The following is a 25,606-nucleotide window of genomic DNA, read 5'->3' as shown; positions in this document are numbered from 1 at the left end:
TCTGTAGAACATTCTTACTGGCTGCATCACCATCTGGTATGGGGAGGGGAGTGGTTGTTGCTGTACAAGATCGAAAGAAGCTACAGAGAGTTGTAAAATTAGTCAGCTCCCATCATGGGTACTAGCCTCCATAGTATCCAAGACACCTTCAAGGAGCAGTGCCTCAGAAAGGCGACGTCCATCATTACGGACCCCCACCACCCAGGGCATGCCTTCTTCTTACTGTTACCATCAGGTAGGAGGTATAGAAGCCTGAAGGCACACACTCAGTGATTCAGGAACAGCTTCTTCCCCTCTGCCATCTGATTTCTGAATGGACATTGAACCCTTGGACACTACCTCACTTTTATTATTTCTGTTTTTGCACTACTGTTCTTAATTTAACTGTTTAATATACATATACTGTATTTACTGACTTCAGTTTACTTATTTATCATGTACTGCATTGTACTGTTGTCACTAGGTTAACAAATATCATGACATTTGCCTGTGGTATTAAACCTAATTCTGATTCCTGCCCCCTTCCCACTCTCAGTCCACAACAGAGACCCATATCGGAATCAGGTTTATCATCACTCACATAAATCATGATTTTTTTTTTGTCTGCAACAGTACAGTGCAATACATAAAATTTCTATAATACTGTGCAAAAGCCTTGGACACTCTAGTTATAGTAATATATGTGTCCAGGACCTTTGCACAGTACTGTACATGGATTAATTGTATGCCCATAAAGTGAAGCTGGGTGCAGGAGTGACGACATAAGGTGGCTCTGACAGGAGATGATAGAGTGGTGGTGGTTGGGGTTGTGGAGGGGTGGGTTAATGGGTGAGGTTACTACTTGGGGAAAGTAACTGTTTTTGAGTCTGGTGCTCTGTGTAGCTCTAAATACATATGAAAACATAAATATTTGCAGGATGTGAAGATATTGTGGCGGAGAGCATCTCCCTCGACACGCTGATTTCCATTCTGAGCTGGAGTTCGCAGCCTTACGGCTCTAAATGGGTTTACCGACAGGCAATTAATTTTCTGTGTGAGGAATTCACTTCAGTCATGATCTCTGATGTGTTCTTTGAGCTCAGCATGGACTACTTGTCTGCCGTACTTCAGTCAGACTATTTGCAGGTATTAGTTTTCATTTACTGTATTTTGACACAAGCTGAGATAATCTGGTTTTTCAGTGGAGTCATAATTCAGCAAAGATAGTTGTACAGAGCTAATGGAGTAGAAAAAGTGTAACAAATTCATGAAATCTGAAAATAAATTTACAACTTTGGGTATAGAAATGGTGGTATAGAAAGTAGAAAATTTAGTTCTTGATGTTTTGATCCAAGGTTCTTTTAGCAGCCAGGAAAGAGGCACATAACCTGTTGCTTCGTGTTTGTTTTATTAAGAGTTGATAGAACAAAGAGAAATTGAAACAGACAGATGGCACCTAGTAAAAAACAGCTATTTTTATACTGCCGTGATAAGAAAAATTCCATTCACATCTGTAGATAGGGAGGGAAGGGAGAGAACGTTGACTCAGACCATGAGAGGCCTGCGTCGGGCATTTTCATGCCTTACAAGCTGCAGATTGGAAGTCTGTGTGGGGCGCCACTCCTCACACAGACACTAGAGCAATGTGTGGTTAAGTGCCTTGCTCAAGGACACAAACACGCTGCCACAGCTGAGGCTCGAACTAGCGACCTTCAGATCACTAGACGAACACCTTAACCACTTGGCCACTTGCCCAACATCTGTAGATGAGGGACAACTAATTAGAAAGTACTCATTCAAATACTGCAGTACCAAGTTAACCAGTGAGAAAGCACTTACTATCTTAATGCAGAAAAATGTTTCCAGAGCTTTCTGGAATTATACTTTGTATCGCCACTAGAGGCAGATTAAACTTGCATAAAATACAAACAGATAATTAATTGTTAAACGGCAAAGAAAATTACAATTGAACAGTTTAATCTAAGAATTAAACAGTCAGATCCCACGTCTCTGTCAAATGTGGAGCTGAATTTTGCTTGCTAGAATTGATGCATCTCATCTTGAGCAAACGTTAATAAATTAATGATATTTTCAGGAATATCTCTACTTATCATTGTCCCACATTTAACAGAGGGAAGATGTCTTCAAGTGCAGGTGATATTCAAAGCACTTGTAATATTTTAAGTGAAAAATTGCTTAAGCAGCTTAAATGGTGAATTATTTCAAAGAAATTTGAGCAACTTGCACGCAAAATGCTGGAGGAACTCAGCAGGTCAGATAGCATCTATCGAAATGAATAAACAGTCGATGTTTTGGGCTGAGACCCTTTATTAGGATGTCTGTAGAATGTGCTCACCTGTGCTCAAAGAAATTTGAATATGCTTCCTGAAAATTTCAATATCAAATATTAGAATCCTAATTTTTTTTAATATATGTGCAGTTTCATGAGATTAACACAAGCTTGTTTGGAATGGTTCTTTATGGAAGGATTCATTCAGACTGTAAAATCATAAGCAGATACTTTTCAGTGGGGAAGGATTCTAGATTGGAACACGGCAGAGAAAGAATAATTTGTTTCAATTAATGAATTGAGTCCTGATGCAGGGCCTCGGCCCAACACATTGAGTGTTTATTCATTTCAGATGATGCCTGACCTGAGTTCATCCAGCATTTTGTGTGGGTTGCTCTGGATTTCCAACATCTGCAGAATTTCTCATGTTTAAGAATTAATTCTGATAGTTTGTCTTTACATTCTCTGACAAATTTTTGGGTCAGGAGTTGAAATATAACATATAGCTCAAAGTTCAATGTAAATTTATTATCAAATTACATATATATCACCATATTCCACCCAGAGATTCATTTTCTTGCCAAGGTGGTGCTGGCTAACTACCTTATTTGTTCTCTAGTTTCCTATTTTATTTTTTAAAAATTGTCCATCCTTGGAGGAGAAAGTAGAACTTAAGCTCATTGAATGTGTGTGGTCAGTGTAAATACCATTCTTTTTTATGCAGTTTGTGCACAAATTGGTTGATATTTGTGCTTCATAATCCATAGAAACAGACGATTATATAAATGTCCAAAGTAAACATATCGTCTGATTATGCATCCAGCAAGCAAAAATCCAGGACTGAGATTCTGAACAAGGTAATTGGGGTGAAGGAAATGGTAATATTAATTGATTCTTTTTTTTTGTTAATGCATGCTTTAGATGGGAAGGAAAGGGTTAACTTAAACAATAGTTGATATAGTTTAAATCTTCAAAACAATATCAATTTCATTTTCATTTTTTTTTACCCTTCGCTAAATAAATTAACAATTTATTTATTTAAGGCTAGTGAGCAAGATATCCTGAAATACATGAACAAGTGGGGAGAACATCAGCTCATTAAACAGATGGCAGAGAGAGGTGAGGAATTCCTAGTTAAATGTTACACTACTTTTTAAATTGTGGTCTCTGGTTCAACACAGGTTACAACAGACCTCCTGAAGTAACCGAATTGAAAATGAATGTTGCTGTTTTATTTCATACTGTAGGGTAATGATTGACAGATGACACATTGTTCATAATAGAAACTGTTCTATATAATTCACAAACACCACCATTGAGTTGTTGTGTTCACTTTAAGAGGTGGTGTCTGACATGCTTTTAGTTTGTAATGTAAGTAAAGAGCTAGAGCTTTTGTTAAGCACATAAAACGAATCTTGCATGTTTTATTCACAACATCCTACAATACCTTTTGATGCAAATTTTCATCTCTACCAACATGTAGCTCTTGTTTTGAGATGGTATTTATATAAGGATTTTCCTAATATGAATCTCACATCCTTGATGCACTTATACAGACCTGACAAATCCTATAAGAATTTTTTATGGAGTTTATTTTTAATCAGCACATTTGTAATTTGTATAATTTGGATTGAAGCTACCACATTGAACTTATTGAGCACACAACTAGCAGTAGTGCAGAGTATGAGCGTTTGGAGATGGCTTTCTAAATCAGTATGCTCACAGACCAGTGACGGAGCAGGCTGTTTTACTTACAGTAAGGTTGTGATGTTCGTGCGGAAAGGTGGCAGCGTGGTACAAGGTCATCCGTAAACTTACTGAATGACAATTGTTGGATTCTGATGCTTTTGATCCAAGCTTCTTTCAGAAGTGAAGAGGCACAGAACTCGTTGCTTCACAATCGTTTTATTAAGTGTTAATAGAACAAAGAGAATTAGAAATAGGAAGAAGTTGAGGTCCAGTGGCTAAGAGTAAAGAAGAGAGAAAAGAATAAAGATGGTGAGCCTGGCAGTGCACACACACAATGCTAGAGGAACTCAGCAGGCCAGGCAGCATCTATGGAAAAGAGTACAGTCAGCGTTTCGGGCCGAGACCCTTTGGCAGGACTGGAGAGACAAAGATGAGCAGAGTTAAAAGGTTGGGGGAGGGGACAGAGGAACAGGTGACAGGTGAAACCGGGAGGGGGAGGGATGAAGTAAAGAGCTGGGAAGTTGATTGCTGAAAGAGGTACAGGGCTGGAGAGGGGCTGTCTGATAGGAGAGGACAGAATGGCATGGAAGAAAGGGGGGGTGGGGGGGAGGAGCACCAGAGGGAGGTGATGGGCAGGCAAAGGGATAAGATGAGAGGGAAAGGGGGAATGGGAAATGGAGAAGGCCATTACTAGAAGCTCGAGAAATCGACGTTCATGTATCTGTATCTTGGCTCATCAGTATGACAATAGCCTTAGTCACTCCACCAATGAGGACTCTACAGCAGGTAGTTAACACTGCCCAGCACATCACTGGCACCAGCCTATTCATCATCAAAGGCATGTATACAGAAAGGTACAATAACATAAGGAAGCACCCCACCCATCCTACTCATTACTGTCAGTCCCACTGCCAACAGAGAGGAGGTTACGTAGCATCCACACCAGGACCACCAGATGCGAAAACAGTTCCTTTCCCCGAGCAGTAAGGCTGATCAACACCTCTACCCATTAACCCACCCCTCCGCCATTACTGTGTCGTTTAGTGTCAGTCCACTTACATACAGACGCTCCTCTCCCTAGCATCACTTTATGGACATACAATCAATCTGTGTATATAAGCTATCTTATGTATTTATATTTATTGTGTTTTTTTATTGTATTCTTTACCTTATTGTCTTTTTTGTGCTGCATCTGATCTGGGGTAACAAGTATTTTGTTCTCCTTTACACTTGTGTGCTGGAGGTGACATTAAACAATCTTGAATCTTAAAAACCAATCTCTTTGAAAGGGCTTTTGGTCACTTGTCTTAAAGCTTCCTTTATTGACTCGATACCTGACAATGCTACCTGAATGTGTCTCAGGACATCTTTACTCTGATATAAAAGAAACAGTTATGTAAATGTAAGGCTTTCTCACTCTGCTCATCCAAGAGCATAATGTTGCATGATTTTGTATTAGTTTGTGTTTTGTTTCAGAGCCGAACCTGCTGAGTGGAACTGCACACAGTGTCAACAAAAGAGGTGTAAAACGACGTGATCTGGACATAGAAGAACTAAAAGAGATTTTGTCTCCAGTTCTGCCTCATATTCGCATAGATCACATCCTTCCGACTAACAGTGAGGTTCTTAATGATGCTGTAGGTTGATTTCATTTTGTCTCTTAATTTTGCTCAGGTTTAACACCATAAGAACATAAGACATTGGAGCAGAATGGGGGAGGGGGAAACGGTACTGAGATGCTGAAAAGCAATCAGTGCTCTCAGTCACTCAACATCAGACTCACAACCACCGGTATACCTGGCAGATCACCAACAACGAGATCATGTTAAGTATCATTAATGTGTGTTGGTACAGTATAGTACAACTCCATTAGTCCTGCACACCGAGGACTGCACAGACTTTCCATTCTATCGGATGTGGATGTAATGGAACATAAGACATAGGAGTAGAATTAGGCCGTTCAGTCCATCAAGTCTGCTCCGCCATTCCATCATGGCCAATTATTATGTCTCTCAATCTCATTATCTAGCCTTCTCCCCATAACCTTTGACATCCAGGCTAATCAAAAACTTATCAGCTTCTGCTTTAAATATGCCCGATGACTTGATTTCCACAACCATCTGTGACAATAAATTCACAGATTCACTACTCTCTGACTAAAGAAATTCCATCTCATCTCTGTTTTAATTAGATGTCCCTCTATCCTGAGGGTGTGTCTCTTGTCCTAGACCAGTGTTTCCCAACCTTTTCTTTTAGCCCAACACTCCCCTCCCCCCCCACACCCAAACCAGTTTCATATTTGCCAACTCGCTCCTAAAGGATCTTCAACCTTGCCAGCACCCCTCTTAGGCACAGTATCTACCGTATGCTAACATGAGAAAAATTATTCTGCTTTAAATTTTTACTTGTCTTTAAACCGAACTTACACAGTACCTGCGCACTTTACAGCAGCTTCAATATCAAAGTGATATTTGAGCTTGATGGCTTTTAGTAAGAGTTGAAATATCTGGTTCAAGTTTTGACAGCAAAAGCTCTGCATCTCCACGTGTAAAAAATGTCCAAGCGGTTTTTGTGAGTTTGTGGTTCACTGCACTAAAACTTCTTTCAACAAGGTAGCAGGATGGAAATACAACGATGAGCAGTTTGGCTCTTCTCCAAAGACCAGGAAACTTTGTATGTCATGGTAGCCAAATACCACAAAAGCCAATATTTTTGAGAAGCATTTTTTGCTTCTTTATCATTCTGAATTCCAATAATTTATTTTTGCAAGCTTCACCTTGCAAAGAAATAGGTTACCTGCCCAATTCAGAATTTCTATATTGTTTCAAATCCTTGAGTCGATTCTGAAAATCCTTCTTCAGTGACTATAAGCAGTACTCTTCCAAATTATTGTCTGTGAAAGCAAGTGTCATACTTTCCATGCAGGGAAACTGAGAACATTCTTCACCCAATGTTTTGCTTGTATACAGTGCCTATAAAAAATATTCATCACCTCCCCCCACCCCAGAAGTTTTCATGTTTTATTGTTTTACAGGTGTCCCCCACTTTTCGAACATTCGCTTTACGAAACCTCGCTGTTACGAAAAACCTACATTAGTTACCTGTTTTCACTAACAGAAGGTGTTTTCACTGTTATGAAAAAAGGCAGCGCGCGCCCCGAGCAGCCAAGCTCCTCCCCGGAACTGCATTCTAGCCGGCATTGCTTAAACACGTGCCTGTGAGCAGCCGTTAGCAAGATGATTTCTAAGGTATCGGAAAAGCCTAAAAGAGCTCGTAAGGGTGTTACACATAGCGTAAAACTAGGCATAATTAAGCGTTTCGATCGTGGTGAAGGAAGTAAGGACAAACTGAGCTTGGCTTGTGGAAGTTGACGAAGATGATATTGAAGAGGTTTTGGCATCCCATGACCAAGAACTGATAAATGAAGAGCTGATGCAATTGGAAGAGGAAAGGATAACAATTGAAACCGAATGCAGTAGCGAACAGACCGAAAGTGAAGTCGTCCAGGAACTGAATGTGAAGCAACTGCGTAAGATTTTTGCTTCGATGATTGCAGAAAAGTACCACTTTAATTTTGAAAGGGTACATAGGTTTAGGGCATATTTGCAGGATAGTTCGAGTGCTTACAAAGAACTGTATGATAGAAAAATGCGCGAGGCTAAGCAGTCAAGCATACTGTCGTTTTTCAAGCCTTCCACATCAGCCACAGCAGACGACAAACCTCGACCTTCGATATCGAGGCAGCAGACTCAGAAGAAAATGACCTGCCTGCCCTGATGGAGATAGACGTCGATGAGATGACACCCCAGTGTCCCACCATCCCAACCCCCGGGCCGCGGACCGATACATTGCCGCGGAGAATGCAGCGGTAGCCAGGACACATCCAGCACATCATTAAGAAAAAAAAGCTGAAATAAACAAGCTAATTAATTAGGTGCTGCCCGGCACGTATTTATCGGCCCAGATCAGAGGCAATTGCTGGGCGGCACCTAATTAACTAGCTTGTTTATTTCGGCTTTTTTCTTAATGATGTGCCGGGTGCGTCCCAGCCACTGCTGTACCCCTGCATGCTTCGTGGATCGGTATCGATCGGCGGCCTGGAGGTTGTGATCCACTGCACCACCCCACCCTCCGACGACTCAGCCTAACACACCATCATCAGTGTGTTCGGCGCTGTCTTCCCGATTCCGGTAAGTGATACTACACTGTACATACATTATTTCTACTTTAGATAGGCTGTGTATTTTTATGCATTATTTGGTATGATTTGGCAGCTTCATAGCTTTAAAGGTTACTGGAGAGAGTGTTTCTGCCGAGAGCGCTTGCGTGAGATTTTCGCTACGAAGAACAGTGAGGCAATGATTGTAGAAAAGTATTTCTACTTTATATAGGCTGTGTACTTATCATATCATTCCTGCTTTTACTATATGTTACTGTTATTTTAGGTTTTATGTGTTATTTGGCATGATTTGGTAGGTTACTTTTCGGTCTGTGAATGCTCACAAATTTTTCCCATATAAGTAAATGGTAATTGCTGCTTCACTTTACGACATTCCGGCTTACGAACCGTTTCATAGGAATGCTCTACCTTCGGATGGCGGGGGAAACCTGTACAGTGTTGAATCACAGTGGATTTAATTTGGCTTTTTTTGGTACTGATCAGAAAAAGACTTGAGGGTCAAAGTGAAAACAGATCTCTACAAAGTGATCTAATTGCAAATATAAAACACAAAATAATTGATTGCACAAGTAATCATCCCCTTTAATATGACACACCCAATTATCACTGGTGCAGCCAACTGGTTTTAAATGGAGATCACCATGCAGTCAAGGTGCTTACTTGATTGTAGTAAAAATTAACCTGTATCTGGAAGGTCAGTATTTTTTCTTTAGCAGTTTGATCGAGGCACAACTGTGCAAGCATGTGGATGTCAGCAAGTTAGACCAACGGGAAGAGTTTAAAAGGAGACAGCATTATAGAGCAGGCAACAGAGTATAGGGAGACAGAGTAGGAGGGCTTTGGCTCAACAGGGCTTAGGCAATAAATGGGTCGAAGCGAGGTAAGTTACCTGTGAAGAATAGAACTGGAAGTATGTCTGTGAGGCTGGTGTTCTGTACTAGGTGTCAGATGTGGGGTGTCCGGGAGACTCCCAGCCTCCCGGATGGCCACATCTGTGCCAGGTGTGTCAAGCTGCAGCTCCTTAGGGACCGCATTAAGGAACTGGAGATGCAGCTGGATGACCTTCGTCTGGTCAGAGAAAGTGAGGAGGTGATAAGAGAGAAGCTATAGGCCTCATCGGGCCTCAGGAGACAAATAAGTGGGTAACAGGAGAGAGAAGGGCAAGAGTCAGATACTAGAGAGTATCCCTCTGGCTGACCCCCTTAACAATAAGTACCCCTGCTTGAGTACTGTTGAGAGGGGGGAGGGGGCGGCCTCCCTGAGGGGAAGCCACAGTGCCTCTGGCACAGAGTCTGGCCCTGTGGCTCAGAAGGGCAGGGAAAGGAAGAAGGCAGTAGTGATAGGGGACTCTATAGTTAGGGGGTCAGACAGGCGATTCTGTGGATGCAGGAAAGGAACACGGATGGTAGTTTGCCTCCCAGGTGCAGGGTCCAGGATGTTTCTGATCGCATCCTGAAGTGGGAAAGTGAACAGCCAGAGGTCATGGTACATATTGGTACCAACGGCATAGGTAGGAAAAGGGAGAAGGTCCTGAAAACAGACCACAGAGGGTTAGTTAGGAAGAAAGTTGATTACTGCCTGTGCTACGCAATAATGGGTACAGGAATAGAGTGAGGTGGAGGATAAATGCGTGGCTGAGGGATTGGAGCGGAGGCAGGTATTCAGATTTCTAGGTCATTGGGACCTCTTTTGGGGCAGGCGTGACCTGTACAAAAAGGACAGTTGGCACTTGAATATGAGGGGGACCAATACCCTGGCAGGGAGTTTTGCTAAGACTGTTGGGGAGAGAGAGTTTAAATTAGAATCGCTGGGGGGGTGGGAACCTAACTGAAGAGATGGAAGGAAGGGGTGGTTGGCTCACAAATAGAGGAAGCTTGTAGACAGTGCGAGAGGGAGGATAGGCAGGTGATAGGGAAGGGATGCGGTCAGACCGATGGTTTGAGATGTGTCTGCTTTAATGAAAAAAGCATCATGAACAAAGCGGATGAGCTTAGAGCGTGGATCAGTACTTTGAGCTATGATGTTGTGGCTATTACAGAGACTTGGATGGCTCAGAGGCAGGAATGATTACTTAGAGTGCCAGGTTTTAGATGTTTTAGAAAGTGGGGGGTGGGCAAAAGAGGTGGGGGCGTGGCACTGCTGATCAGAGATAGTGTCACGGCTGCAGAAATACAGGAAGTCATGGAATGATTGTCTATTGAGTCTCTGGGTGGAAGTTAGAAACAGGAAGGGGTCAATAACTCTACTGGGTGTTTTTTATAGACCACCCAATAGTAACAGGGATATCAAGGAGCAGATAGGGAGACGGATTCTGGAAAGGTGTAATAATAACAGGGTTGTCGTGGTGGGTGATGTTAATTTCCCAAGTATTGATTGGCAACTCCCTAGGGCAAGGGGTTTAGATGGGGTGGAGTTTGTTAGGTGTGTTCAGGAAGATTTCTTGACACAATATGTAGATAAGTGGACAAGAGGAGCAGCTGTACCTGATCTGGTATTGGGAAATGAACCTGGTCAGGTGTCAGATCTCTCAGTGGGAGAGCATTTTGGAGATGGTGATCACAATTCTATCTCCTTTACCATAGTATTGGAGGGGGACAGGAACAGACAAGTTAGGAAAATGTTTAATTGGAGTAAGGGGAAATATGAAGCTATCAGGCAGGAACTTGGAAGCATAAATTGGGAGCAGATGTTCTCAGGGAAATGTACAGCAGAAATGTGGCAGATGTTCAGGAGATATTTGCCTGGCATTTTGCATAGGTACGTTCCAGTGAGACGGAAAGGATGGTAGGGTACAGGAACCGTGGTGTACAAAGGCTATTGAAAATCTAGTCAAGGAGAAAAGAAAAGCTTACGAAAGATTCAGAAAAAACTAGGTAATGATAGAGATCTAGAAGATTATAAGGCTAGCAGGAAGGAGCTTAAGAATGAAATTGGGAGAGCCAGAAAGGGCCATGAGAAGGCCTTGGTGAACAGGATTAAAGAAAATGTCAAGACATTCTACAGGTAGGTGAAGAGCAAGAGGATAAGATGTGAAAGAAAAGGACCAATCAAGTGTGACAGTGGAAAAGTGTGTATGGAACCGGAGGAGATACTTAATGAATTCTTTGCTTCATTATTCACTATGGAAAAGGATCTTGGCGATGGTACGGATGACTTGCAGCAGATTGAAAAGCTTGAGCATATAGACGTTAAGAAAGAGGATGAGCTGGAGCTTTTGGAAAGACATCAAGTTAGATAAGTCTCCGGGACGGGATGAGATGTACCCCTGGCTACTGTGGGAGGCGAGGGAGGAGATTGCTGAGCCTCTGGCAATGATCTGGAGTATTGGACGGTCGCAGATGTTGTTCCTTTATACAAGGAGTAGAGATAGCCCAGGAAATTATGGACCAGTGAGTCTTACTTCAGTAGTTGATAAGTTGATGGAGAAGATCCTGAGACACAGGATTTATGAACATTTGGACAGGCATAATATGAGTCCTTTAATAAATCTAATTACCTTAGGAGTAGGTAATGGAGGCAACAGTTAGGGCAGTTGAGTGCTCCGTTTGCAGTATGTGACTACACCTGTAAAAGGTGCATCCAGCTGCAGCTCTTGACAAACCTAGTTAGGGAACTGGAACTGGAGCTGGATGAACTTCAGATCACTCCTGAGGCAGAAGCAGAAATAAACAGGAGTTACAGGGAGATAGTCACCCCTAAAAGTCAGGAGACAGGTAGCTAGGTGACTGTCAGGAGAGGGAAGGGGAATAGACAGAATGAGCAGAGCACCCCTGTGGCCGTTCCACCAATAAGTACATCATTTTGGATACTGTTGATGGGGACGACCTACCAGGGATAAATTGCAGTGGTTGCGTCTCTGGCTCTGAGACGGGACCATCAGCTCAGAAGGGAAGGAGAGAAAAGAGGAGAGCAGTAGTGATAGGGGATTCGATAGTTAGGGGGACAGATGAGAGGTTCTGTGGAAGAGATTGAGAATCCCGGATGGTCTGTTGCCTCCCTGGTGCCAAGGTCCGCGATATCTCGGATCGAGTTCTCAGTATTCTCAAGAGGGAGAGTGAGCAGCCGGATGTCGTGGTCCATGTTGGGACCAATGATGTGGGTAGGAACAGTGAGGAGGTCCTGAAAGGTGAGTTTAGGGAGCTAGGTGCCAAAGTAAAGGACAGAACCTCCAGGATAGCAATCTCAGGATTGCTACCAGTGCCACGTGCAGGCGGATTTAGAAATAGTAAGATAGCGCAGATCAACACGTAGCTGAAGACATGGTGCAGGAGGGAGGGCTTCAGATTTATAGATAATTGGGCAGTTTTCCAGGGAAGGTGGGACCTGTTCCGGTGGGGCAGTTTACATCTGAACTGGAGGGGGACAAATATTCTTGCAGGTAGGTTTACTAGAGAGGCTCCAGTGGATTTAAGGGAGAAGGAAGAAAAACAAAATAGTAAAGTTGTTTGCACCGTTAGTGATAAACAGAGAGTAAGAGGTGGAAAATTTCTTAAATGTATTCATTTTAATGCTAGGAGCATTATAAGAAAGGTGGATGAGCTGAAAGCATGGATTAATACCTGGAAGTATGATATTAGTGAAACATGGTTGCAGGAGGGGTGTGATTAGCAACTAAATATTCCTGGATTTCGTTGCTTCAGGTGTGATAGAATCGAAGGGACACGAGGGGGAGGTGTTGCATTGCTTGTCAGAGAAAATATTACAACGGTGCTCTGGCAGGATAGATTAGAGGGCTTGTCTAGGGAGGCTATTTGGTTGGAATTGAGGAATGGGCATGGTGTAATAACACTTATGGGGGTGTATTATAGACCACCTAATGGGGAGCGAGAAGTGGAGGAACAAATTTGTAAGGAGATAGCAGATATTTGTAGTAAGCACAAGGTTGCGATTGTGGGAGATTTTAATTTTCCACACATTGACTGGGAAGCCCATACTGTAAAAGGGCTGGATGGTTTGGAGTTTGTAAAATGTGTGCAGGATAGTTTTTTGCAGCAATACATAGAGGTACCAACTAGAGAAGGGGCAGTGTTGGATCTCCTGTTAGGGAATGAGATAGGTCAGGTGACGGAGGTACATGTTGGGAAGCACTTCGGGTCCAGTGATCACAATACCATTAGTTTCATTCTAGTTATGGAGAAGGATAAGTCTGGACCCAGGGTTGAGATTTTTGATTGGAGAAAGGCTAACTTTGAGGAGATGCGAAAGGATTTAGAAGGAGTGGATTGGGACGAATTGTTTTATGGGAAGGATGTAATAGATCAATAGAGGTCATTTAATGATGAAATTTTGATGGTACAGAATCTTTATGTTTCTGTTAGGTTGAAAGGAAAGGTTAAAAGTTTGAGAGAGCCATGGTTTTCAAGGGATATTGGAAACTTGGTTCGGAAAAAGAGAGATATCTACAATCAATATAGACAGCATGGAGTAAATGAGGTGCTCGAGGACTATAAAGAATGTAAAAAGAATCTTAAGAAATAAATGAGAAAAGCTAAAAGAAGATACAAAGTTGCTTTGGCAAATAAAGTGAAAATAAATTCACAGGGTTTCTACAGTTTTATTAATAGCAAAAGGCTAGTGAGGGATAAAATTGGTCCCTTACAGAATCAGAGTGGACAGCTATGTGTGGAACCAAAAGAATTAGGGGAGATTTTGAACAATTTCTTTTCTTCGGTATTCACTAAGGAGAAGGATATTGAACTGTGTAAGGTAAGGTAGGGAAGTTATGGGAACTATGATGATTAAAGAAGAGGAAGTACTGGCGCTTTTAAGGAATATAAAAGTGGTTAAGTCTCCGGGTCCTGACAGGATATTCCCTAGGACCTTGAGGGAAGTTAGTGTAGAATTAGCAGGGGCTCTGACAGAAATATTTCAAATGTCATTAAAAACGGGGATGGTGCCGGAGTCTTGCTCATGTTGTTCCATTGTTTAAAAAGGGTTCGAAGAGTAAACCTAGCAATTATCGGCCTGTGAGTTTGACGTTGGTGGTGGGTAAATTGATGGAAAGTATTCTTAGAGATGGTGTATATAATCATCTGGATAGACAGAGTTTGATCAGGAACAGTCAACATGGATTTGTGCGTGGAAGGTCATGTTTAACAAATCTTATTGAATTTTCTGAAGAGGTTACTAGGAAAGTTGACGAGGGTAAAGTGACGGATGTTGTCTATATGGACTTCAGTAAGGCCTTTGACAAGGTTCCACGCGGAAGGTTAGGAAGGTTCAATCGTTAGGTATTAATGTCGAAGTAGTAAAATGGATTCAGCAGTGGCTGGATGGGAGACGCCAGAGAGTAGTAATAGAAACATAGAAAATAGGTGCAAGAGTAGGCCATTCGGCCTTTCGAGCCTGCATCGCCATTTATTATGATCATGGCTGATCATCCAACTCAGAACCCCGCCCCAGCCTTCCCTCCATACCCCCTGATCCCCGTAGCCACAAGGGCCATATCTAACTCCCTCTTAAATATAGCCAATGAACCGGCCTCAACTGTTTCCTGTGGCAGAGAATTCCACAGATTCACCACTCTCTGTGTGAAGAAGTTTTTCCTAATCTCAGTCCGAAAAGGCTTCCCCTTTATCCTCAAACTGTGACCCCTCGTTCTGGACCTCCCCAACATCAGGAACAATCTTCCTGCATCTAGCCTGTCCAATCCCTTTAGGATTTTATACGTTTCAATCAGATCCCCCCTCAATCTTCTAAATTCCAATGAGTACAAGCCTAGTTCATCTAGTCTTTCTTCATATGAAAGTCCTGCCATCCCAGGAATCAATCTGGTGAACCTTCTTTGTACTCCCTCTATGGCAAGGATGTCTTTCCTCAGATTAGGGGACCAAAACTGCACACAATACTCCAGGTGTGGTCTCACCAAGGCCTTGTACAACTGCAGTAGTACCTCCCTGCTCCTGTACTCGAATCCTCTCGCTATAAATGCCAGCATACCATTCGCCTTTTTCACTGCCTACTGTACCTGCATGCCCACTTTCAATGACTGGTGTATAATGACACCCAGGTCTCGTTGCACCTCCCCTTTTCCTAATCGGCCACCATTCAAATAATAATCTGTTTTCCTATTTTTGCCACCAAAGTGGATAATTTCACATTTATCCACATTAATTTGCATCTGCCATGAATTTGCCCACTCACCCAACCTATCCAAGTCACTCTGCATCCTCTTAGCATCCTCCTCACAGCTAACACTGCTGCCCAGCTTCGTGTCATCCGCAAACTTGGAGACGCTGCATTTAATTCCCTCATCCAAGTCATTAATATATTGTAAACAACTGGGGTCCCAGCACTGAGCCTTGCGGTACCCCACTAGTCACTGCCTGCCATTCTGAAAAGGTCCCGTTTATTCCCACTCTTTGCTTCCTGTCTGCTAACCAATTCTCTATCCACATCAACACCTTACCCCCAATACCGTGTGCTTTAAGTTTGCACACTAATCTCCTGTGTGGGACCTTGTCAAAGGCCTTTTGAAAATCCAAATATACCACATCCACTGGTTCTCCCCTATCCACTCTACTAGTTACATCCTCAAAAAATTCTATGAGATTCGTCAGACATGATTTTCCTTTCACAAATCCATGCTGACTTTGTCCGATGATTTCACCGCAGTTATCTTTGATAACTGACTCCAGCAGTTTCTGGATAACTGTTTGTCAGATTGGAGGCCGGTGAATAGTGGTGTTACTCAGGGATCTGTACTGGGCCCAATGTTGTTTGCCATATGCATTAATGATCTGGATGATGGGGTGGTAAATTGGATTAGTAAGTATGCAGATGATACTAAGATAGGTGACGTTGTGGATAATGAAGTAGGTTTTCAAAGCTTGCAGAGAGATTTAGGCCAGTTAGAAGAGTGGGCTGAAAGATGGCAGGTGGAGTATAATGCTGATAAATGTGAGGTGCTACATTTTGGTAGGACTAATCAAAATAGGACGTACATGGTAAATATTAGGGCATTGAAGAATGCAGTGGAGCAGAGAGATCTAGGAATAATGGTGCATAGTTCACTGAAGGTGGAATCTCATGTGGATAGGGTGGTAAAGAAAGCTTTTGGTATGCTGGCCTTTATAAATCAGAGCATTGAGCATAGGAGTTGGGATGTAATGTTGAAATTGTACAAGGCATTGGTAAGGCCAAATTTGGAGTATTGTGTACAGTTCTGGTCACTGAATTATAGGAAAGGTGTCAATAAAATTGAGAGAGTACAGAGAAGATTTACTAGAATGTTACCTGGGTTTCATCACCTAAGTTACAGAGAAAGGTTGAACAGGTTGGGTCTTTACTCTTTGGTGCGTAGAAGGTTGAAGGGGGACTTGATAGATATAGAGATATTTAAAATTATGAGGGGGATTGATAGAGTTGACGTGGATAGGCTTTTTCCATTGAGAGTAGGGGAGATTCAAACAAGAGGACATGAGTTGAGAGTTAGGGGGCAAAAGTTTAGGGGTAACATGAGGGGGAACTTTACTCAGAGAGTAGTAGCTGTGTGGAATGAGCTTCCAGCAGAAATTGTCATTTAAAGTAAAATTGGATAGGTATATGGACAGGAAAGGAACAGAGGGTTACAGGCTGAGTGCAGGTTGGTGGGACTAGGTGAGGGTAAGCGTTTGGCACGGACTAGAGGGGCCAAGATGGCCTGTTTCCATGCTGTAATTGTTATATGGTTATATGGCTTTGTCAAAGGGAGTTTGTGCCTTATGAGCCTGATTGAATTTTTTGAGGATGTGTCTAAACACATTGATGAAGGTAGAGCAGTAGATCTAGTCCTGACGAAGGGTCTCGGCCTGAAACGTCGACTGTACCTCTTCCTAGAAGTGCTGCCTGGCCTGCTGCGTTCACCAGCAACTTTGATATGTGTTGTTAGATGTAGAGTATATGGATTTCAGCAAGGCATTTGATAAGGTACCCCATGCAAGGCTTATTGAGAAAGTAAGGAGGCATGGGATCCAAGGGGACATTGCTTTGTGGATCCAGAACTGGCTTGCCCATGGAAGGCAAAGAGTGGTTGTAGACAGGTCATTCTGCATGGAGGCCGGTGACCAGTAGTGTGTCTCAGGGATCTGTTCTGGGACCCCTTCTCTTCGTGATTCTTTTTTTTAAATGACCTGGATGAGGAAGAAGGAGGATGGATTAGTCAATTTGCTGATGACACAAAGGTTGGGAGTGTTGTGGATAGTGTGGAGGGCTGACAGAGGTTACAGCCAGACATCAATAGGATGCAAAACTGGGCTGAGAAGTGGCAGATGGAATTCAACCCAGATAAATGTGAGGTGGTTAATTTTGGTAGGTCAAATGTGATGGCAGAATATAGTATTATATAGAATATAGTCAGACTCTTGGCAGTGTGGAGGATCAGAGGGATCTTGGGGTCTGAGTCCATCGAACACTCAGCGGTGCATTGGCCTTCATCAACCGTGGGATAGAGTTCAAGAGCTGAGAGATAATGTTACAGATATATAGGACCCTGGTCAAACCCCACTTGGAGTACTATGCTCAGCTGTGGTCACCTCACTACAGGAAGGATGTGGAAACTATAGAAAGGGTGCAGAGGAGATTTGCAAGGATGTTGCCTGGATTGGGGAGCATGCCTTATGAGAATAGGTTGAGTGAACTCGGCCTTTTCTTCTTGGAGCAACGGAGGATGAGGTGACCTGATAGAGGTGTATAAGATGATGAGAGGCATTGTTCTTGTGGATAATCAGAGGCTTTTTCCCAGGCTGAAATAGCTAACACGAGAGGGCACAGTTTTAAGGTGCTTGGAAGTAGGTACAGAGGAGATATCAGCGGTATGTTTTTTACGCAGACAGCGGTGAGTGCATGTAATGGGCTGCCAGCGACGGAGGTGGAGGCAGATACAATAGGGTCTTTTAAGAGACTCCTGGATAGGTTAATGGAGCTTAGAAAAATGGAGGGCTATGAGTAACCCTTGGTAATCTCTACAGTAAGGACATGTTTGGCACAGCGTTGTGGGCTGAAGGGCCTGTATTGTGCTGTAGGTTTTCTATGTTTCAAATTGGCAGAAACTACACCATGAAGGCAAAAACACTCCAAGTGACTCTGCAAAAAGGTTATTGAAAAGCACAAGTCAGGAGATGGATACAAGAAATCGTAAGAATATAGCTCAGCTGTAAATTTGCCTCGAGCAGGCTTTCCTCAAAAAGTGAGGGAGACTATCAAGAAACCTGTGGACAGCTGTAAGGAGTTGCAAGCTTCAGTATCTGAGATGGGAGACACTGCACGTACAACAATTGTTGCCCCACTGCTTCACCAATCACAGCTTTATGGAAGAGTGGCAAAGAGAAAGCCACTGTTCAAAAACAATACTCACATGAAACCTTGGCTAGAATGTGCCAGAAGACGTGGGAGAGTCTGAAGTCAGATGGTAGAGGGTTGAGCTTTTTCGCCATCAGACTAAGCATTATGTTTGGAGTAAGCCAAACACTGCACACCGTCAAAAACACACCATCTTTGTCATGAAGCATGGTGGTGGCTGCATGATGCTGTGGGGGTGCTTCACTGCAGCTGGCCCTGGAAGATAGAGGGTAAAATGAATGCAGCAAAATACAGAGAAATCCTGGAGGAAAACCTGATGCAGTCTGCAAGAGAACTGTGTCTTGCTAGAAAACAAATCTTCTCCCAAGTACCCTAAGCAGAAAGCCAAAGCTACGCAGGAATGGCTTAAAAACAACAAAGTTAATGTCCTGGAGTGGCCTAGTCATAGTCCAGACCTCAATCCAATTTGGAATTTGAGGCTGGAGTTGAAAAGAGCTGTTCACTTATGATCCATATGCAATCTGACGGAGCTTGAGCAGTTTTGTAAAGAAGAATGGAGAAAAATTGTGTCCGGCAGTGCAAAGCTGATAGAGACCTATCCACACAGACTCGAGGCTGTAACTGCTGCCAAAGGTGCATCTACTTAATACTGACTTAAAGGGTGTGAATACTTATGCAATCAATTACTTTGAGTTTCATGTTTGTAATTAATTTAGCTCACTTTGTAGACAGCTGTTTTCACTTTGTCATGAAAAAGTCTTTTTCCGTTGATCAGTGTCAAAAATTCCAAATCAAATCCACAGTGATTCAATAAAATATGAAAACTTCCGAGGGGTTGAATATTTTTTATAGGCACTATATTTCCAATTTTCTGATAAAAGTGGACACTGCAGTTTATGCCTGGATTAAATTGAAGTTTTCACCTTACAGTTTAATATTTAAAATGTTCATTTTTCATACAGATCAGCTAGGTTTGCCACATCTCCACATTGAAGTTCAATCTTGTTTCCCAAGCTCTTGTCGACTTTGAGCAAAAATTCAATTCAACCACAGTGCCAAAAGGATGAAGGAGACTTCTTGAGCAGTGGCCTTTTGACAGCCAATGCACTTCAGTGTGAAGAAGCAAGCATACAAAATCTTTATCATTATCTTGGCATAACTGGCGAAATATTCTGCTATTTAATGGATGAGCTTTTGTTGACTGCAGATACTACAAGAGTCATGTTTGAAAAAAAGTCACTGGCTGAAGTTTTTGGCTACGAGATGTTGATGATGAATTACACAATGTGTTATGACCAGACTTGTTTATTTCCTCATAAATGCCACTAAACCAGCATGATGACCTGTCATATATATTACTCCATCTGTTGCACAAGAAATCATGTTCCTAATCAGAGTACTTTGATCCTCAATATACATTTTGAGCTTGATATTTGTTTTAAAATTTTCCAAAACAGGATCTCCATAAATCTTTCCCATTTTTGATAAATTGTATATATGCCATTAGCAATGCCTCGTTACCCTTGCACAATTGATTCATCCAGTTTTTTGTACCTCTGTGCATAGTTGATACTCAATGTCTTCACTCATTTTGTCAATATGACGAGCTACAGAGTTTGACTTTAAAATACTGCTATTCATTTTGAGAACAGTGGTGATCACTTCTGATACAGCAGACATTACTAATCTTTCAGCAGTTGTGTCAGATTTTCCATACTTGCTATTATTTTGGAAATGTTCTAAGAAGCAATGAAACCACTATCTTTTCAAATCTTTTTATTATTATCCAGAATTTACAAGAGTACATCAAAGAAAACAACACTTAAAAATGTCTCAAGAAAAAATCATTATTATAAAGATTGAAAAAATTTTTGGTGATAAAGGAAAAGAAACCCCTACCGAGCAAGAAAAAGTGAGGTGTTCAACCCTGGAGTCATGTGTCATAGAAAAGCTTCTAAAGATAAACATCAAACCGTCAGCAAAAAAAACTACCAAAAATTTACAATTAGATCGTGAAGGAAATCTATCAATTAACTCAAATGATAATAACGAGCGAATGAACCCCATCTTTTCTCAAAATCAAACATAGGTTCAAAGGTTCGACTTCTAATTTTCACCAAACTAAGACATAGCATCACATGAGAGAACCATTGTGACAAAGTGGGAGCCGGTGTATCTTTCCACTTCAACAAAATGGCCCTCCTAGCTATCAATGTAACAAATGCAATAACATGTTGGTCAGACAAAGAAATACCATGGGTATTTTGAGGAATTATTCCCAAAAGCACAGTTAATTTGTTAGGTTGTAAATTAATTTTAAATGCTTTAGAAATTGTCAAAAAAACTGACCTCGGGAACTGTTCTAGTTTAGAATAAAACCAAAATGTGTGTCAGTGTAGCCATCTCAGTTTTATCACATTAACTATCAGCGTTAGGGAATATTTTTGACGATCTCTCCTTCGTCAAATGGTAACGATGTACAATTTAAAATTGAATCAGTGAATGACGAGCACAGATCGAAGAAGAGTTAACCAATGCTCCGTCCTAGAAGTCAAGTTAATTTCCTTTTCCCAGTCTTGTTTAATCTTAAATAAAGGACACTTATCCCATTGTAATAGTAAATTATAAATTCTTCCAATGGAACCCTTCATCGAAGGGTTCATACTCATGATAGTATCTAACAGGTCAGCATCCAATATGTAAGGAAAATTACTTAAATATTTTTGTAAGAAATGTCTAACTTGAAGGTATTGTAATAAGTGTGAGTAAGAAAGAGAATATTTATAAACTAATTGGTCAAAAGACATTAGTCTATCTTCTTTAAATCCAAAAAAGAATTAATACCTTTATTTCTCCAAAGTAAAAAGTTGGATCAGTCAGAGAAGGCTTAAAAAAGTAATTTCGGTAAATTAAACCACAAAGTTTAAATTTTTTTAAGATTAAAAAAATTTGCGGAACTGGAGCCAATTTAGTGAAGAATGCTTAATCGCTTCTCAGTCAAAAAAACAGGGATATTCTGAAATAAATATAAAAATTTTGGTAAAATCATCATTTTGACTATATGGATGCGACCAACAAGTGAAAATGTAAGTGGACTCCATCTACTTAATAAATACTTCCTAGAATCTACCAAGGAAACAAAATTAGCTTTATAAAGATCCTTATTTTTTTAGTGATTATAACACCTAAATATCTAATGAATCCATGACTTTGAAAGGAGTATTATCATATATAGAAACAGATTCATTTAAAGGAAACAGTTCACTTTACTAAAATTTATTTTTTATATCCTGAAAAATCTCCAAATTCATTAAATAATTTTAGCAAGGCAAGAATAGATTCCTCGGGATTGGATATATAAACCAATAAATCGTCAGTGTAAAGAGAAATTTTATGAATGGTCTCATTTACAAAATTTCCATAAATATCTTTAGTTTCACAAAGAGCAATAGCAAGGGGTTCTAATATTAAATTAAATAACAAAGGAGTTAACGGACAACCTTGTCTTGTCCCCTGTGAAAACTGAGAAAAAGGAGACCTACAGTTATTAGTAATAACAGTAGCAATAGGAGTTTTATATATCATTCTAATCCAATTAATAAAATTAACACCAAAGCCAAATTTCTGTAAAACATTAAATAAATATTTCCATTCAACTGGATCCAACGCTTTTACACCATCCAAAGAGACGACACATTGTGGAGTTTTAAAAGAAGATGAATATATAATGTTAAATAATCTCCGAACATTTGAAAAAGAGTAACTGCCCTTAATAAAGCCTGTTTGATCTTTAAAAATAATTTTACCCAAAATATTCTCCAACCGATTGGCAATTATCTTTGACAGAATCTTAGGATCGACATTCAATAATGAAATAAGTCTATAAGAGGCACAATCAGTAGGATCTGTCTCCTTTTTAAGAATTAAAGAAATTGAAGCCTCATTAAAAAGTAGAGGATAAATCACCTTTCACAAAAGAATCTTTAATTATTTCCAACATAGATAGATGGACATACTTTATTGATCCCAAGGGAAATTGGGTTTCGTTACAGCTGCACCAACCAAGAATAGAGCATAAATATAGCAACACAAAATCACAAACAATCAAACAACGATGTGCAAACTATGCCAGATGGAAATAAGTCCAGGACCAGCCTATTGGCTCAGGGTGTCTGACCCTCCACAGGAGGAGCTGCAAAGTTTGATGGCCACAGACAGGAATAACCTCCCATGACGCCCAGTGTTGCATCTCGGTGGAATATGGCCAGAGTCCAACAGCAAAATGTTCAATATCCGGGCTACAAACATGTTCCTTGATCGTAATATGACCAGGATTGCACCATCTGTTGTTAACCAGAACAGCAAGCCCCCCTCCTTTACACTTACCGTTCTCAGTGCACTTCCCGTCAGCCCGACCCTCCATGGAAACGTTTTGGTCGGGTATGTCCTCGTGCAGCCATGTTTCAGTGAAACACATAACACTGCTCTCCGGAAATGTTTTCTGACTCCCGACCAGTGCCACCAACTCGTCCATTTTATTACCCAGCGATCTCACATTGCCCATAATGAGAGAGGGAAGACACGGCTTATAACTTCTCTTTTCCATAAGTCTGTGTTGTCTCGACCCGGTCCTCTTTCCTCGCCTTTTTGATCGCCTTCTGCATCCTCTGTGTGTTTTCCTCCAGATTTCAGCTGGGGTGTCTGTCGCTCTGCTCGCTAAACCGGCTGGCATAAGCGCAATCAGCTGGTCCCTGGAATAAACAATGCCACCATACTGCTGCCTTGCTAGTGAGACGTGTCCAAATATAACTATTTCCAGCACTAAAAACCCAAATAAATCTCTCTCCACTAGCATGTTAGGATGCAGCTTCAACATGTTACCGTGGGGAAAAAAATACAACAAATAACGTGATAAAAAAGTAAGGAAACTAGTCGGAGTGGCTGTAACAGGCCGCATGCACGACCGGAGAAAGCAATTTTCCAAATTTTTTATAAAATTCTACAGGATAGCTGTCAAGTCCAGGCGTCTTACCAGATTGCATTGAAAAAATAGCTTTATGAATTTCGGCTTCAGTAATTTGGGCATCAAGAGTTTTTTGATCCTCAACAGAAATTTTAGGAAAAGCAGTCTTTCGTAAGAAAGCATTCATTTTAGAGGAATCTACTGGACATTGAGATTTATAAAGTTCAGTATAAAAATCTTATTAATTTCTTCATATTCCCAAGCCAGGGCGCCATCTTTGCTACGGATTTTCAAAATTTGTCTTTTGGCTCTAGCTGTTTTTAATTGAGATGCAAGCAGTTTATTATTTTTATCTTTAAACATATAAAATTGGCTCTTTAACTTAATCAAATAGCCTTCAATAGGATGAGTTAATAATAGATTATATTGTGATTGAGGTTCCACCCTTTGTTTGAATAAATCAATATTAGGGGAAATTGCATAAATATTATCTAAGTCTTTATTTTGTTCTGAAATCTTACCTAATTCTACTTTAGTCTGTTTTTTAAGCTTAGCTGAATAAGAAATGATCTGACCACGTAAAAATGTTTTAAATGTATCCCATATGCTTAATTTAGACGTACCCCCTATATCATTAAAAAGAAAAAAATCTTTTATCTGAGTTTCAATAAAACTGACAAAGTCAGAGTTTTGCAATAGTGTCTGAGACATGAGCCATGGTGGACGGGCAAGAATGACATTATTAAATTCAAAAGACAAACTCAAAGGCGCATGATCAGATATAGCAATAGCATCATATTCACAATTTTCAACTCTAGGCAAGAAGCGAGGATCCATTATAATATAATTGATTCTCAAATATTTTTTATAAACATGTGAAGAGAAAGAATATTCTCTGTTATCAGGGTGCAGATACCTCCATAATTCAATCAATCCAAAATCAGTCAGAGGAATTAATAAGTGACGCGGAGTGATTTGGAAGTGGCTGATTGGTTGAACTCTTGTCAATCAAAGGATTTAAACAACAGTTAAAATCCCCACCCATTATCAACATATATTCATTTAAATCAAGCAGTAAAGCAAATACCTTTTTAAAAAAAGGATTATCTAAGTTAGGACTGTACAAAATGAATGAGACCACTATCAAGGTTATTTTTAGCTTTCTTGGCAAATGACTCAAATGTGCAACACTTTTCAAATATAAGCAGCTTTTTCAGGGTGTCTTTTACAGAAGTGTTCCTGCAATCTTGATGGTTTCAGTAGACAGTATAGTATAACATATAAGACATTGTGATCTGATGGGAACAGAATAAAACCATACTCCAGGTATGTGTATGGATGCACTTCCTGTAGTTTCTGTTTCTCACCAGGGCTAGAATTCAAAGCTTCACCATCTTCAGACTCATAGAGATCGTGCCATACGTATTTATCTATCATTAATGGGGTGAAATTGAAATAAAAAATGATCACAAACTGGGAACGTCTATTGGATGTTGACAACATTAGCGAGTTGACACAGATGAGATGATGGTAGCGGTATGCAAAGGAATGGCTAAGCGAAGATGAGACAATCACAACAGCAAAAATTACGTTGACAAGGATTCAGATTAGAATCTGAATGTTAGTCTGGATAGTGCTGGTGTTCAGCAAGCTGCCTTTATATTATTCCAGTTAACATGCTTGACCAATCATATAAGGTCTCATAATCCCCAAAGATGGTTCTTGACCGCACATATGAATCTGAGTTCACTTTGAACACCTCGTTGGTAATCCTCGGGGTCGGCTGGTTCACCCTTTGGTGTCTGTAGAGAAAGTTGTGGGGATGTTCTTGATTTACTAACTGTTAAGTTGCATGAACTTGTTCTGTGCCGCGGGTGAAGGGGAACTTTTGGGCACCCTGACTGCTAATTTGTCCACCAGCAATGATGTCTGTGTGTTGATAAGTTCAGTTGAGATTGTCAAGTTTCAGATGCGTTGTGATGATGGGTGCCCACTGCCTGCAGAGCTATGGCTCTTCCTGTGTTCCAGTGCCTCGTTCTTTTTTTTAGAAGTGTCTGCTCTAACAGTCGGTCAGGTTTCACATCTCAAGTTAGTGCCACTTACTGCCCCCCTCCCCCCCCAAGAATCCCGAACACCTCAACAGCTTTTATTTCCCCTAATGCCCCCTTATGACACTTACTGCCCCCCACTGGGAATCATTTCCTAGACTCACCCACTATAGGAAGGA

At 41.0% G+C, this 25,606-nt stretch overlaps 1 protein-coding gene across 3 annotated transcripts in view; it reads left to right on the top strand.

Annotated features, from left to right (window-relative positions):
- Positions 1–25,606, top strand: part of btbd7 (BTB (POZ) domain containing 7) — a 116,221-nt gene that overhangs the window by 69,981 nt on the left and 20,634 nt on the right. For 2 of the 3 annotated variants that reach the window (XM_063043214.1, XM_063043224.1), the window contains 3 exons: positions 917–1,125; positions 3,313–3,388; positions 5,435–5,595. In XM_063043214.1, the coding sequence (XP_062899284.1) occupies positions 917–1,125; positions 3,313–3,388; positions 5,435–5,595 (446 nt within the window). Of the gene's footprint in view, positions 1–916; positions 1,126–3,312; positions 3,389–5,434; positions 5,596–6,992; positions 7,791–25,606 lie in introns of those variants that run through there. The other variant, XM_063043234.1, reaches the window with a different exon arrangement.

The sequence above is a fragment of the Mobula hypostoma genome, chromosome 1, assembly GCF_963921235.1.
Source record: "Mobula hypostoma chromosome 1, sMobHyp1.1, whole genome shotgun sequence".
NCBI lineage: Eukaryota > Metazoa > Chordata > Chondrichthyes > Myliobatiformes > Myliobatidae > Mobula > Mobula hypostoma.
Note: the sequence above shows the minus strand (reverse complement) of the source record. Positions and strands in the feature narration are given on the sequence as shown.